Source organism: Pyricularia oryzae, chromosome 3 (genome assembly GCF_000002495.2).
Source record: "Pyricularia oryzae 70-15 chromosome 3, whole genome shotgun sequence".
NCBI lineage: Eukaryota > Fungi > Ascomycota > Sordariomycetes > Magnaporthales > Pyriculariaceae > Pyricularia > Pyricularia oryzae.
The window spans coordinates 555,544-568,268 of record NC_017849.1 but is presented as its reverse complement, the minus strand read 5'-3'; the positions used below and the strand labels follow the sequence as shown (position 1 = coordinate 568,268).

Below are 12,725 nucleotides of genomic sequence, written 5' to 3'. Positions count from 1 at the left end.
CTAAAATAGATTATAACATGTATGAATCGTCATTTCACCCATGTAAGTTGCAATAATCACCTAAATTAGCCACTGCAATCACTTATAAAAGGTTCGAGATATTCCCATCATTGTATACAGACCTCTACGAAGAAAACATGTCAACTTCTTCACTACTTCACAAACTTTCGACAATACCTAGTTATTTGTTCTTCAGAATGCAGCTCTTCCCTTTTACTCTGCTGACGTTGCTCGCCAACATTTCTATCATCTATGCTCGCGCGGTACGTTATTGTTCTTGAGGGTAATCCTCTTTGCTTTCTGGGTTTATTCTTTTCAGCTAATATGCGCCGGTATAGACATGCAAATGCGTGACACCTCCGTTTGAGTCGCAGAAAACTGACGTTGGCCGCACAAGGTCCTGCTGCCGCGGAACTGATTTTGGCAGTGGTAGAGTTTCCGGAAAACTCGTAAAAAATGGCTGCGACTTTAATGGAGATGCTAGTTATCGCCAACTCACAGTAAGTAACATGTCCGGGCATTCAAATCGAATCAAGACTAACCTCCGTTTTCAGAACCCCGAGGCGTCGGCAGCGTTTGGTGCTTGTTGCAGAAGTTTTGGGGGTGGAACTATAAGAGGGTTATGCAATCAGAATTAATGCCTGGCCAAGCCGGGCAAACCAGCAGCACCAGGGGGACATATTGTTTGTAGTCGATTACTGTAGATTCGGGGCAGCTCAAGATAAGAAAAAAAACGGCGCAGGGCCGCGTTTATGAAAAAGCAAATTTGGCCCTCCCAAAACCTCGTCGCTCGCATTGTTCTGATTGGCAAAAGACAACAAAGAAGCGAACTAATAATACATGAAAAACCCCAGGCAGGCCGGCAGAAGACAGCTCTACAGATCTTGAACGGGAAAATGCTACCAAGAAAAAAAAAGAACAGAAAAGAGTCAAGAAAAAAAAAATATCCAAAGGCCACCCGCTTCAGATAATAACAGTTGGTCGCAATATGAATGAATCCTGGCATATATTTATGCATGATCCCGAAGCTGGACCCCTCATTAACCCTGTATCGTTTTCACATGGCTCAAACCATGTCCTTTACGCTCTTTTCCTTGACATCATCAACCGACATGCTAATGTGCGTCGTCCTTACGATGCCGTCGGTGCCCTGGAGTATAATCTCCTCATCCGAGTCCCGGCCGCCCGTCACCGTCGTCTCGTTCACCGCCAGCGTCGGGACCATCCGGGTCATTCGTTTATTTCTACTGTTGTCGTTGCTGCTGCTCTTGCCGCTGTCGTTGGCGTTGACCGCGCCGATGCCGGCTGCGGCCTCGAGGTCTCTCGTGTGGGGCCTGTAGCCGTTGGTGCCGGCCGGGGAGACCTGCATCTCGAAGCTGCCGTAGTCCTCCGCGCCGTAGGGATCCGCCAGCTTGGTGTGGCGCTTCTTGCCCGACGAGCCGATGGTGTTGTTGCTCAGCTGCTTGCTGCCGACGATGCCGCCGCCCCTGGACCCGGAGCCCGAGCCCTGGGCATAAGACGGCGCCGGCTTGCCGCAGCTGCAGACGTAGCCCGGGGGTGCGGTCCGGGCGCTGCTGCCGTAGCGCCTGGTGGTCTCGAGGATGCGCTTGAACAGGGGCTTGAGGCAGGGGATGGAGCCCGCGATGATGGCCACGGCGATCTCGGCCGTGTACCATATGGTGATGTCGCCCGTGTCCCAGAGGTAGTCGCCCTGCAGGCCCCACTTGGTCAGGGAGATGGTCTTGATGACCCCGGCGGCCACGGTGAAGAAGCCCAGCGACAGGATGCCGATGACGGCCAGCTTGACGCGCGAGTTCATCTGCACGTTGCGGAGCATGAGGATCGGCAGCGAGGCCAGCGCAAAGTCGGACGCGCACGACAGCGACGAGCTGACGTACGACGAGTAGACCAGGTACTCGGTCGACACGCACTCGCCTCCCGGGATCGACTTGTCCCATACAAAGGCCATGGGGCGGCATTGGAAAAGCGTTTGGACTTTTTGGTTGGAGTGGCTGGCGTTAGTTTTTGGTAGGCAGATCGCAGAGTATGATCCAACAGATTTATAAGTCCTTGCGAAAGACAACGCTTTGTGCGATCAGACTTACAGACTCCGACGACGGTGAGGACGACCGTCAACCCAATCAGGAACCAAAGAATCCACTTGTACTTTCTGGAGTTGGCAAGGCGGATGAGAAAAAACGAGACGCTGACTCTGGCGAACCCCAGAGCGATGAGGCACAGCGGTTGAGACGCAAAGTTGTAGTGCAGGCCACGGATGACGACTGGCGGTGGTATATACTCTATGTGCCGACCGGCACCGTTGAATACCTGGGCAAAAACAGTCCCCGTCATTGCTATGAGCGTGATCTGGAATGCCACCTTGAGAGTTAATAATCTTTGGTTCAGAAATAATCACTGAGAAAAAAAAAACATAACTGACCGTTGCCATGACCATTGAATAATCATCCAACGAGAGTTTGCTGAGGAACTTCCTCCTCACCCACACACGCAAGACAGTGATGCCGATGGCCAAGATGGTGAGGACGACGCAGATGGCCAAAATCTCGCCGCCTCTGTTCTCATCCGTGCGCTCTCCTGGAAGGTAGACCTTGAAGGGTGGAGGAGGACCTCCAGCGCCGCTGCCGTCCTGCGGCGGCGTCGCCCCCGTTGAGCCGTTGGCCGCGCCGGACATGGTCTCTGCCGCCAGTGTTTTCTTTTTTGTCGTCGGACGTCTTTTGTCGTTGGCCGCTGTGGCCCGGCAGACCTGTCTAGCGGGAGCTCAGTCTGAACCGCACGCACGAGGCACCAGGGTTCCAGCCAGTCGAGCAGCTTGTTCTTTGCACCAGGACACCATCCCATGCCACACTTCCTTGGGGGGGGGGGGGGGGGTTATATCACGTAGATATGTATGCATGTATGGTGCAGATAAATCCAGGGGAGAGCGCCAGTCTCTCGCGAGACGGAGCCGCCATTTTCTGTTTCGGAGGAATGGAGAAGTCGCAGGATGGAGTTGAAAGAGGGGGGGTGCATTTCGTGAAAAAAGCAAGGGATAAAAGAAATCCACATTTGCGTGCATGGTGTAGTCAAAGTGCGACCCGGGAATCAGCCCGCAAACCCTGTTATTCATCCCACCGCGACGAGAATCAATACCGCGCACTACCTACCCACACCCAAAAGTGGGTGGTGCTCGTCCCAATATCGAATATAAGCTATGGACAGAAACGACAGAGACAGCACGGGGCCCTACCATGGTTTTGCCTGATTCCCTTGATTCCTCCAATGACAAAACAGAGATGTGCATCCATTGAATATTAGGTTTCAGGGATTCCATGGTAACTGGTCTGGGTCCTATGGCAGCGCGGCAGGATAAAAGTGGCCTTCATGACTTGGCAAGCTTTATAAACAAAGCTTCGTGAGAGCCTAGGCAGAAAGAAGCATGACCATCAACGTTATCATCGCCAAGACGGGAGTGACGGATCAGGGAACGATTTTCTTTTTTTCCACTGCTGTCTCTTCTACATATATCCAACTAGATATGCTTCACAAACCATTGGAGGTATTTAGAAAGTATGTACATAGTATGTATCAGGTACGTTGGTAGCATGGCGGGGAGAGGCGATCCATCGCCTAAACGATCGGAACGCTCATCTCCTCCCAGACTCTCCCTCCTCTGGTTTCTTTTGGAATCCCTTGAATGCGCCAAGGGTGTTCCTGCGTTTTGCGGACCATTTTATTGCATCGCACGACATGGGTGGTCCCAAGAAACCCTGTCTCTGTCCACCGGTGCCAGCTTCCGAAAAAGTTCGCAGCAACTTTGACTTTTTTTTGGTTGGTTGGCATTGCTTGGAAAAATTCGGGATTGCCACTTTATACGTTCGCTGCCACTACTAGTACCATAATAGGTTCGCGACCACAGACAAGGGTCAAAAACAATAAGAACCGGATCAGATGGGCCGCCGGATCCTGTCGTGGAGGGGGGATCAGAAAAAAAAAAAAACAGACCAGTCAGTTCGGACGAAGCCAATGACATCCCATTGCGATTCATGCGACGGCCTTGTCTGGCATCCCGATGTCTTTGCAAAGTCTACAAGGGATCAAGCTGCACCAGATTGAGACATGTCGAGAGCTGATTGGGGCTTTTCCAGAATGCCGGGCCACGTGCATCTTAAAGTGCCGGGTCGAGATGGTGTAGTGGTGTGCCACACCACGCGATAGATCCTTGCCCCTTTCTCTCTTTTTCTTTTTCCGATCGAGGTCGTCGCTGCTTTGGTTCAAACATCGATCAAAGAAAACCTTGGACCAACGTTTCACTGGGTCCTTTGGGGGCAAGATGTGGACCCTTAAAACAGGCAAGACAGGGTTCCTCGGTGAAGAACATGGGGTAAGTGTTGGATTGGACAACCACTACCTCCACATGACTACGACGTGCTTTGTAGGTTGCACCTCGACAACTACTATAGTAGTTACGTGGTACTACCCCTGAATCACTACTACGTTCTGCATCTTTGAGCATTGGCCTTGTTCGACAGACCCACGGTTCATTTTGATGGGGTCAAAAACAACAAAGGATACCTGATAGGGCTTGATAAATCACGTAAATGTGCAGGGTAAGCTTGAACATCACCCCACCAAGCGGCGAGGATATGTGGATTAATTTAGGGGTCATATCCATGCAATCCCACCTTGTACCAACATTTTAGGGCAAGATTCGTACACCAAAATCTGGGCAGGAGGGGACATTGCAAAATGGTACATGAAGCAATTGTCGAGAATTTCCTAGCGAAGCTCGGCCGTGCTTCCGGATCGGCCCGGACCCATCGCAAGTTCGTTGTTTGTTAGGGGTCTTTTGTCAGCGGCGACGATCTTCCGTCGTCCAAGCTCTTGACCACGTACAAAGCTCAGTCAGGTGTTGACAATTTGCTATAGGTATATTCAACTGTCGGTATCTGGGATGGGGGGTGATTCATACCAGTGGTGTGGTAAACAGTAAACAAAAACAAAACCACAAAGACGACGGTGAGGGTTGCTTTCCAGATACCCCGCAGACAGTGGCAGTCAATACGCAGGCGGTAATACATTGTAATTGCACTCCTATTTTTTTCACCTCAGGACCTGTTGGTCATGGAAATACCATGCACAACTCACCACGAAATGTCGGGTGCCAGGTTTGGGGCTTTGCAATGGACCACAAAGCTGGAAAACTTGGTAAATTGGGTGCGAGAGAGCTACGTGGTAGTGCTTACTTTCGTTTAATTATACAATGGCATGACTCGCTACACACCTTTGTTTTCGGTGGAGGCGACGCGACAGTCGCAATTGGGGACGGTAACACTACCCGAGTGTCACTTTTATCCCTTCGGACTGTAGAAGACTCCAGTTCCTCGGAATTGATGTGGAAATTTCATGTTGTAATACTACGTACATAGGTAGGTGGGCATTACTCCTTTTGGTGTCGCTATCTTTCTCGCTATATAAAAAAGGCGCCGGTTGCTGTCTGCAAAGGCCGATGGGATATGCCGAGGATGTACTGGACCCATATAAAAAACCGAACAAGGTATTTATTTTGTGGGGACTCGATGTTGCGCCCCTCTCGCTCCTCCTCCCCATAAGGTGGGCTGCTTGATATCTTCGGCATATCGGTCTCCAATACTTAATCCTTTTAAAATTTCACCGCTAACTACCTACGTACGCAGACTTTGCGAAAATGGGGCCATCAGGCGTTGTTGGCCATTTCCCCTACTAATTTATTGATGAGAAATGCTGACTTAATTGCACTTCTGGCGGCTTTCATTCCTGCCAACACCCCACCGAGTCCACCCAGCACACCGGGACCCATCCGTGTCTCCCCACCGACCCCTTTCCGACGTGGTACAAGACGCCGAACGCGATTCTTATTTATTGGAGTCTTTTGGCCTCTCTTTGCAATGATCGACTTCCCTGGTTTCCTTTTTTTCCCCAGGCATCATCCCGCACGTGCACTCACCTCTCCCTCGGTGTCTTGACCACTCGGAACAAAAGAAAAAGAAAAAAAAATCAGGTTCTTGTCCGAGCTTACCGCACCCAATCGGCCACCACCATGAGGTTCTCTTCCTGCTTGGCTGCGGCCACGGCCCTGGCCGCGGGGGTTTCGGCTGCCCCTGCGATCCCTGCCGGCGACGACTTGGAGGTCGCGCGTGCCCAGGTCAACAAGATGGTTGCCGACATCTCGGCCAAGAAGATGGCAGAGCTCCAGGCCAAGGCCGTCGATGCCAAGCGCAAGACTGCCTGCAAGAGCACGTGCACGGCCGACAATGTCGCCGTTCGCAAGGAGTAGTAAGTGGTAGCCCGTGGAGAGCTTCCTCCCGGACCTTGACCCCACAAAGCCGTTGCTGACTTTTGTTCTCCTGTTCCGACAGCGGTGACCTCACCAAGGAGGAGAGGGCTGACTACGTCCGCGCTGTCAAGTGCCTGATGGATCTCCCCGCCCGCACGCCTAGATCCGTGGCTCCTGGTGTTCGGTCTCGAGTAAGTTCCCCTACTGACATGGCTATTGATTGGCTTACCTGCTCATCTTTACATGGTTGCTGCAACAAACAAGCGATGACCTTGTCCGCTGACCTTGTCCCCTGAATCTAGTTTGATGACTTTACTGTCACTCACATCCAGCAGACACTCAACATTCACTACACCGGAAACTTCCAGCCTTGGCACCGTTGGTTTGTCTACACCTACGAGAAGGCCCTGCGTGAGGAGTGCGGCTACAAGGGCTACCAACCTGTGAGTTTTTGTGATGCATCAATCGCCGGAAACCACGGTTCAAACTTGCGGTTCCCCTTTTACTGACCACTGTCTGCTACTACTGCCTTCAGTACTGGGACTGGGCCAAGTACGCCTCTGCTCCCCAAGACTCGCCCATCTTCAACGGCGACGAGTATAGCCTGGGAGGCAACGGCGAGTGGATCGGACCTCACGAAGGCGCCATGATCGGCGTTCCCCAAGCTGGTGCGCCCACGCTGCGCATCCCGCCCGGAGTCGGCGGCGGCGAGGTCAAGACGGGTCCCTTCCTAAACCGCACCATCCTTTTGGGTCCCGTCGGAGCCATCGAGGGCGTGCCCGCAGGCCCCGACAACGGCCTGGGCGAGAACCCTCGCCCTTGGAAGCGCGACGTCGGCCCCGGCGTCAACATGCGCTTCGCCAACTACACCACCGTCCTCAACCTTTTGACGGCCCCCGACATTGACGCGTTCAGAATAGTGTCCGAGGGCGAGAAGGGCACGGTGGAGATTGGCCCGCACGGCGGCGGCCACTACGTCATGGGCGGCGACCCCGGCGGCGACGTCTTCACCTCGCCCAACGACCCGGCCTTTTTTGTCCACCACGGCCAGATGGACCGCGTGTGGTTCCTGTGGCAGGAGCAGGACCGCGCCGCCCGCCTGCACGACCTCGGCAAGGGGCTGTACGCCCACCAGACCTGGTGGAACGAGCCTCCCAGCAACCTGACCAGCCCCGACGAGATCATCGACCTCGGCTACTCTGGCGGCAAGATTGCCATCAAGGACCTTGCCGACACCACTTCTGGTCCCTTTTGCTACATCTACCAATAGGAGGAGCTTTAGTTTCGCATGCCTATCTTCGGAAGACGAGCAGAGCCCTTCACGCCCCGTTTTTGCTTGGTCCTCGCTCGTACCCTCTTCCAATACTGGTCTAGTGCGAGGAGCAGAGATGCTCCAATCACGGCTACGATCATTCTTTTTTTTTCTACTGTTCTAATAATGTGTGACGAGACTACATAAACCTAGAAGAATACCCAAGCAAGCTCGCTGCTTTGAGTTTTTACGAATGTTCTATCCCTGAATCGCACCTTGTTTGACCCCATTCTTTAGATTATAACGTTGGGCTCCACATCTCCGACCCCCCTAAAGTCCGGCCCCTAAAAATATCTACTCAGCCACATCAACCCTTTGTTTTATTTTATAAATATCTAGACGAATTTTTCACTTTAGAACTTGATTTTTGAAGATTCTTGCTCCAAACTTTCCAATGAAACAGTACACTGAAAATCAGCTTCTTGCTGCCATTTCTGACATAAGAAATGGCAAATCAGTTCACAAAACCTCGCAAAAATGGGGTATTCCTCGGAGTACCCTTCACGATCGTTTAAAGGGGGCCCAGTCAATTCAACAAGCGAAAAGATTTTGTCAAAGGCTTTCACAGGAGCAGGAAACCTATTTGGCAGATTGGGTACTTGCGCAGGCCGCGTTAGGCCTTCCGCCAACGCATCAAGAACTACGCTATTTTGCGGAACGAATTCTTCAGGCCGCCGGAGAAAGAAAAAGCCTTGGGAAACATTGGGTTAGCCGTTTTATAGCCCGATATCCAATTTTGAAAACCCAAAGACCCCGGCGAATAGAAAATGCCCGGGTTAATGGGGCTACAACCGAGGTAATTAAATCTTGGTGGTCCTATTTGAAAAATCCCGTTGTCGATACTATAAAACCGGCCAACCGTTGGAATATGGACGAAACAGGTATAATGGAAGGCAAAGGATCTAATGGCCTGGTGTTAGGGCGTAATAAAATCCGGCCATTACAGCGAAAAGAGCCTGGAACGCGGGGTTGGACGAGCATAATCGAATGTGTATCAGCTACGGGGGCTGTTATACCTCCCCTCGTTATATTTAAGGGGAAAAACGTACAGCAACAATGGTTTCCAGCTGATTTAAGTCCTTTCGATACCTGGCAATTTCATGCAACCGAAAACGGGTGGACAAATAATGAAACAGGTAACGTTGCGTACCCCCTGTTCGGCACCCCCCCTGTTCGGCACCCAAAAATAACAACACTTTTATTTTTATCCTCCAACTTCTATTATAAATATCTCGATGAATCTGTCACTTTTGGATTTACTTTTTTCTGATTTTAATTCTCCATTTTCCAATGAAGCAATATACTGAAAAACAGCTTATATCTGCAATTAACGACGTCAATAATGGCAATCCAATTGCAAAAACCTCCCGAAAATGGGGAATACCTAGGTCTACACTTCAAAGTCGACTTAAAGGTTCTCAACCTTATAAAAAAGCACAAAGCCCTTTTCAAAGGCTTTCCACGGAACAGGAAAAGCATTTGGCTGATTGGGTACTTACCCAAACAGCTTTAGGGCTTCCGCCAACGCATCAAGAATTACGCTTTTTTGCCGAACGAATTCTTCAAGCCGCCGGAGAGACAAAAGGCCTTGGAAAACGTTGGATAACTCGTTTTTTGGCTCGTTATCCAATCCTTAAAACCCAAAGGCCCCGTCGAATAGATAACGCCCGGGTTAATGGCGCTACTACGGAGGTAATTAAATCTTGGTGGCTTTATATTACGAACCCGGTTATTAACGCTATTAAACCGGAAAACCGTTGGAATATGGACGAAACCGGTATAATGGAAGGCAAAGGATCTAATGGCCTAGTATTAGGGCTTAACGGGATCCGGCCGTTGCAACGAAAAGAGCCCGGAACGCGTGGTTGGACGACTATAATCGAATGTATATCGGCTACGGGCGTTGCCCTCCCTCCCCTCGTTATATTTAAGGGAAAAAACGTACAACAACAATGGTTTCCCACGGATTTAAGCCCTTTCGATAATTGGCAATTTCATGCAACCGAAAACGGGTGGACAAATAACCAAACGGCTATCGAATGGTTAAAAAAGGTGTTTATTCCGTATACCCAACCTTTAACCCCTGAAAAGCGGTTATTAGTTTTGGATGGCCATGGATCACATATAACGGACGAATCTATGCTTCTTTGCTTGCAAAATAATATTCAACTCCTATATTTACCCCCTCATTCGTCACACGTTCTTCAACCATTGGATCTATCGGTTTTTGGGCCGTTAAAAGAAGCTTATCGACGTCAACTTGGATTTGTTAGCCAATTTTGCTGTTCAACAGTTATTGGAAAACGAAATTTCCTACTTTGTTATCGAAAGGCCAGATTAAAAGCATTTATAGCAAAAACCATTCAATCTGGTTGGCGTACAACGGGGTTATGGCCGGTAAACTTGGTTAAACCACTTTTAAGCCCTTTTTTGTTAGAAAATAGCAACGCCAACGTTATGAAAGATAAAAACAACGGTTTGCAAAGGGATAAAACACCGGAAAGCCCAGCCCAAAAAATTAACGACCCGTCTTTACTTATTTGGAAAACCCCTAAAACGACCCGAGATATCCGACTTCAACTGCAAAAACTTTCCCAATCCAACAAAACCAACGCTACTTCACGTCTTTTATTTGCAAAAGTCCAAAAAAGCTTCGAAGCCAAAGATACCCTTTTGGCTAGCGCCCAGCAAAAAATCAGCTTATTGGAAGCACAACTGGAGGCAATACGGCCGGTTAAAAGGAGGAGGGTGGTTCCGGATCCAAACGAGCTTTTGGTTAACAAACAGAACATTATTGGATTGCAGGAAAATGATATAGAAAATTTGGAACCTTTAGCTGATGAAGAAGAGGTTAATGAACCGGAGAAGCGTGAAAACGATTGTATTTTTGTCCGTTGATAATTTTATATTTAAATCAGTTTATAAAAGTAGGCATTTCGTTGTTAGATTTTCAGGGTGCCGAACAGGGGGGGTGCCGAACAGGGGGTACGCAACGTTATCGAATGGTTAAAAAAGGTGTTTATTCCGTATACCCAACCTTTAACCCCTGAAAAGCGGTTATTAGTTCTGGATGGCCATGGATCACATATAACGGACGAATTTATGCTTCTTTGCTTGCAAAACAATATTCAACTCCTATATTTACCCCCTCATTCGTCACACGTTCTTCAACCGTTGGATTTATCGGTTTTTGGGCCGTTAAAGGAAGCTTATCGACGTCACCTGGGATTTGTAAACCAGTTTTGCTGTTCAACGGTTGTTGGGAAACGAAACTTTCTACTTTGCTATCGAAAAGCCAGATCAAAAGCATTTATAGCAAAAACCATTCAATCTGGTTGGCGTACGACGGGGTTATGGCCGGTGAACTTGGCAAAACCACTTTTAAACCCTTTTTTGTTAGAAAATAGCAACGCCAACGTCGAAAAAGGTAAAAATAACGGCTTCCAAAGGGATAAAACACCGGAAAGCCCAACCCAAAAAATTAACGACCAGTCTTTACTTATTTGGAAAACCCCTAAAACGACCCGAGATATTCGACTTCAACTACAGGAAATTTCCCGGTCCGAAAAAAGTAACGCCACTTCACGGCTTTTGTTTGCAAAAGTCCAAAAAAGCTTCGAAACCAAGGATATCTTATTGGCTGAAGCTCAGCAAAAAATCAGTTTGTTAAACGCAAAATTGGAGGCGGTACGGCCGGTCAAAAGGAAAAGGGTAATTCCGGATCCCAACGAGCTTTTGGTCAGCAAAAAAAACGTTTATGAAGCACAGGAAAATAATAGGGACTGTTTAGAAGCTTTGAACGATGGAGAAGAGGTTAGCGAACCGGGAGAGCCTGACAATGATTGTATTATTGTGCGTTGATAGTTTTACATTTAAATCTGTTTATAAAAGGGGTATTTCGTCGTTACATTTTTCAAGGGGGCCGGACTTTAGGGGGGTCGGAGATGTGGAGCCCAACGTTAATTTAATATAACCTGGACCCAATCCCTCCTCTTGCTTCCTGCATGACTAGCGCCCAGATCCTTGGCTGGTCGAGTCCTCTTGTCCGAACACGGGGTTTGCCGGGGTTTCGGGTCCTCGTCCATCTCGTAATTGGACGAACCACAGTTTACCATGCTACATGTCATGTTGGTCATTATGACTAGTGCCAGAAACTTGGTTTGTAGGGGCGCGGCCCAGAATCTGTGACACAGAGCTGATATTAGTCTCCGCCTCCACCAGATGCCAAGGAAACGATATTTTTCTTGTTCAGACGGTTCTCGTCCTCTGGGTCGCAGCATCCATCGGCAGGTCCCCGAACCACGGCGCGGGCCTGCGATCGCCTTTCGCTCCCTAAACGTTATCGGACCGCCCAAAGATGAGAATGCCCAACGTGCGCTCGAAAGCTTGCTGTGACATCGGGTCCTTGCGATGCTACCGTCCAGGCGTCCCTCTGCATCTCTGTTTTTCCCCCATCATCTTCCTTCATATGATGAGTCGACCTCCCAGGTTGGACTCGACAAGCCCTCGCTATCGTATAGACATCACGGGGAACCGCCGCCTGGGATTCGTCCCGTTCATCTGGATTCCCCCGTCCTTCACTCCACCAAACGTCTCAGGCGGGGCGCCTGGTCTAGAACTCTATGGAATCTGGGCCCGGTTTGCTTGTCATCCTGTTTCGTCTGTTGATGCTAGGCTCATCGGCTAGTTGGCATCGGGTAAGAGACGCGGGACGCTGAAGAGTCCGCCAGGGCCTTGTATCAGTGGCATTTCGGACCAGTTGAGCCCGGGGAACCCAGCTGCACTAGATGGGATAGCTGTTAGTTACTCTGGAAATACAGCATAAATACAATGCAAGCCCAATGTTTTTATTCGACTTGATACAGCACTTCAGGTGGTGGAAATGTAAGATGCCTCTCTGAGCTCTGTCTCTCGCTATTTTCAGCCTGCAGACGAGGTCACATTCGTGGACTTTTTGCAGATGAATAATTCTAGCCACTTGATTCTGTCTTGGTATTCATGCAGCACAATACGTATGCATGGAAGGAGCACTCTTTGCGGAAGATGTCATATAGTTTGCAGTACTCAACTACTCATGAACGGAATGATCTCTCGACTGTG

At 49.6% G+C, this 12,725-nt stretch overlaps 4 protein-coding genes across 4 annotated transcripts; 2 read left to right on the top strand and 2 right to left on the bottom strand.

The window, feature by feature from the left end:
• Nucleotides 1–197: 197 nt before the first annotated feature.
• MGG_16625 (uncharacterized protein) lies at nt 198–691 on the top strand (the record flags this gene model as incomplete). Its single annotated transcript, XM_003711258.1, has 3 exons — nt 198–263; nt 485–500; nt 555–691. The coding sequence occupies 3 exons, from the start codon at nt 198–200 to the stop codon at nt 689–691; spliced, it is 219 nt and encodes a 72-aa protein (XP_003711306.1).
• Nucleotides 623–2,859, bottom strand: MGG_07420 (uncharacterized protein). Its single transcript, XM_003711257.1, has 3 exons — nt 2,441–2,859; nt 2,106–2,367; nt 623–1,995 (listed from the first exon to the last, which is right to left on the bottom strand). Exons 1-3 carry the CDS (start codon nt 2,690–2,692, stop codon nt 1,067–1,069), a joined length of 1,443 nt encoding a protein of 480 aa, XP_003711305.1. The 5' UTR covers nt 2,693–2,859; the 3' UTR covers nt 623–1,066.
• Nucleotides 2,860–5,893: 3,034 nt separating this feature from the next.
• MGG_07419 (uncharacterized protein) lies at nt 5,894–8,652 on the top strand. Its single transcript, XM_003711256.1, has 4 exons — nt 5,894–6,312; nt 6,396–6,504; nt 6,616–6,756; nt 6,849–8,652. Exons 1-4 carry the CDS (start codon nt 6,077–6,079, stop codon nt 7,581–7,583), a joined length of 1,221 nt encoding a protein of 406 aa, XP_003711304.1. The 5' UTR covers nt 5,894–6,076; the 3' UTR covers nt 7,584–8,652.
• A 2,845-nt stretch (nt 8,653–11,497) lies between these two features.
• Nucleotides 11,498–11,761, bottom strand: MGG_16624 (uncharacterized protein; the record flags this gene model as incomplete). Its single annotated transcript, XM_003711255.1, has 2 exons — nt 11,498–11,503; nt 11,600–11,761. The coding sequence occupies 2 exons, from the start codon at nt 11,759–11,761 to the stop codon at nt 11,498–11,500; spliced, it is 168 nt and encodes a 55-aa protein (XP_003711303.1).
• Nucleotides 11,762–12,725: the final 964 nt, after the last annotated feature.

Excerpts from the sequence above, each read along its gene's own strand:
- MGG_07420 (XM_003711257.1), bottom strand. The coding sequence starts at position 2,692 with ATGTCCGGCGCGGCCAACGGCTCAACGGGGGCGACGCCGCCGCAGGAC. Across the intron at positions 2,368-2,440 it reads ATTCAATGGTCATGGCAACG|ATCACGCTCATAGCAATGAC; the intron begins GTCAGTTATGTT and ends GTGGCATTCCAG. Across the intron at positions 1,996-2,105 it reads CCTCACCGTCGTCGGAGTCT|TCCAAACGCTTTTCCAATGC; the intron begins GTAAGTCTGATC and ends CCAACCAAAAAG.
- MGG_07419 (XM_003711256.1), top strand. The coding sequence starts at position 6,077 with ATGAGGTTCTCTTCCTGCTTGGCTGCGGCCACGGCCCTGGCCGCGGGG. Across the intron at positions 6,313-6,395 it reads GTCGCCGTTCGCAAGGAGTA|CGGTGACCTCACCAAGGAGG; the intron begins GTAAGTGGTAGC and ends CTGTTCCGACAG. Across the intron at positions 6,505-6,615 it reads CTCCTGGTGTTCGGTCTCGA|TTTGATGACTTTACTGTCAC; the intron begins GTAAGTTCCCCT and ends CCCTGAATCTAG.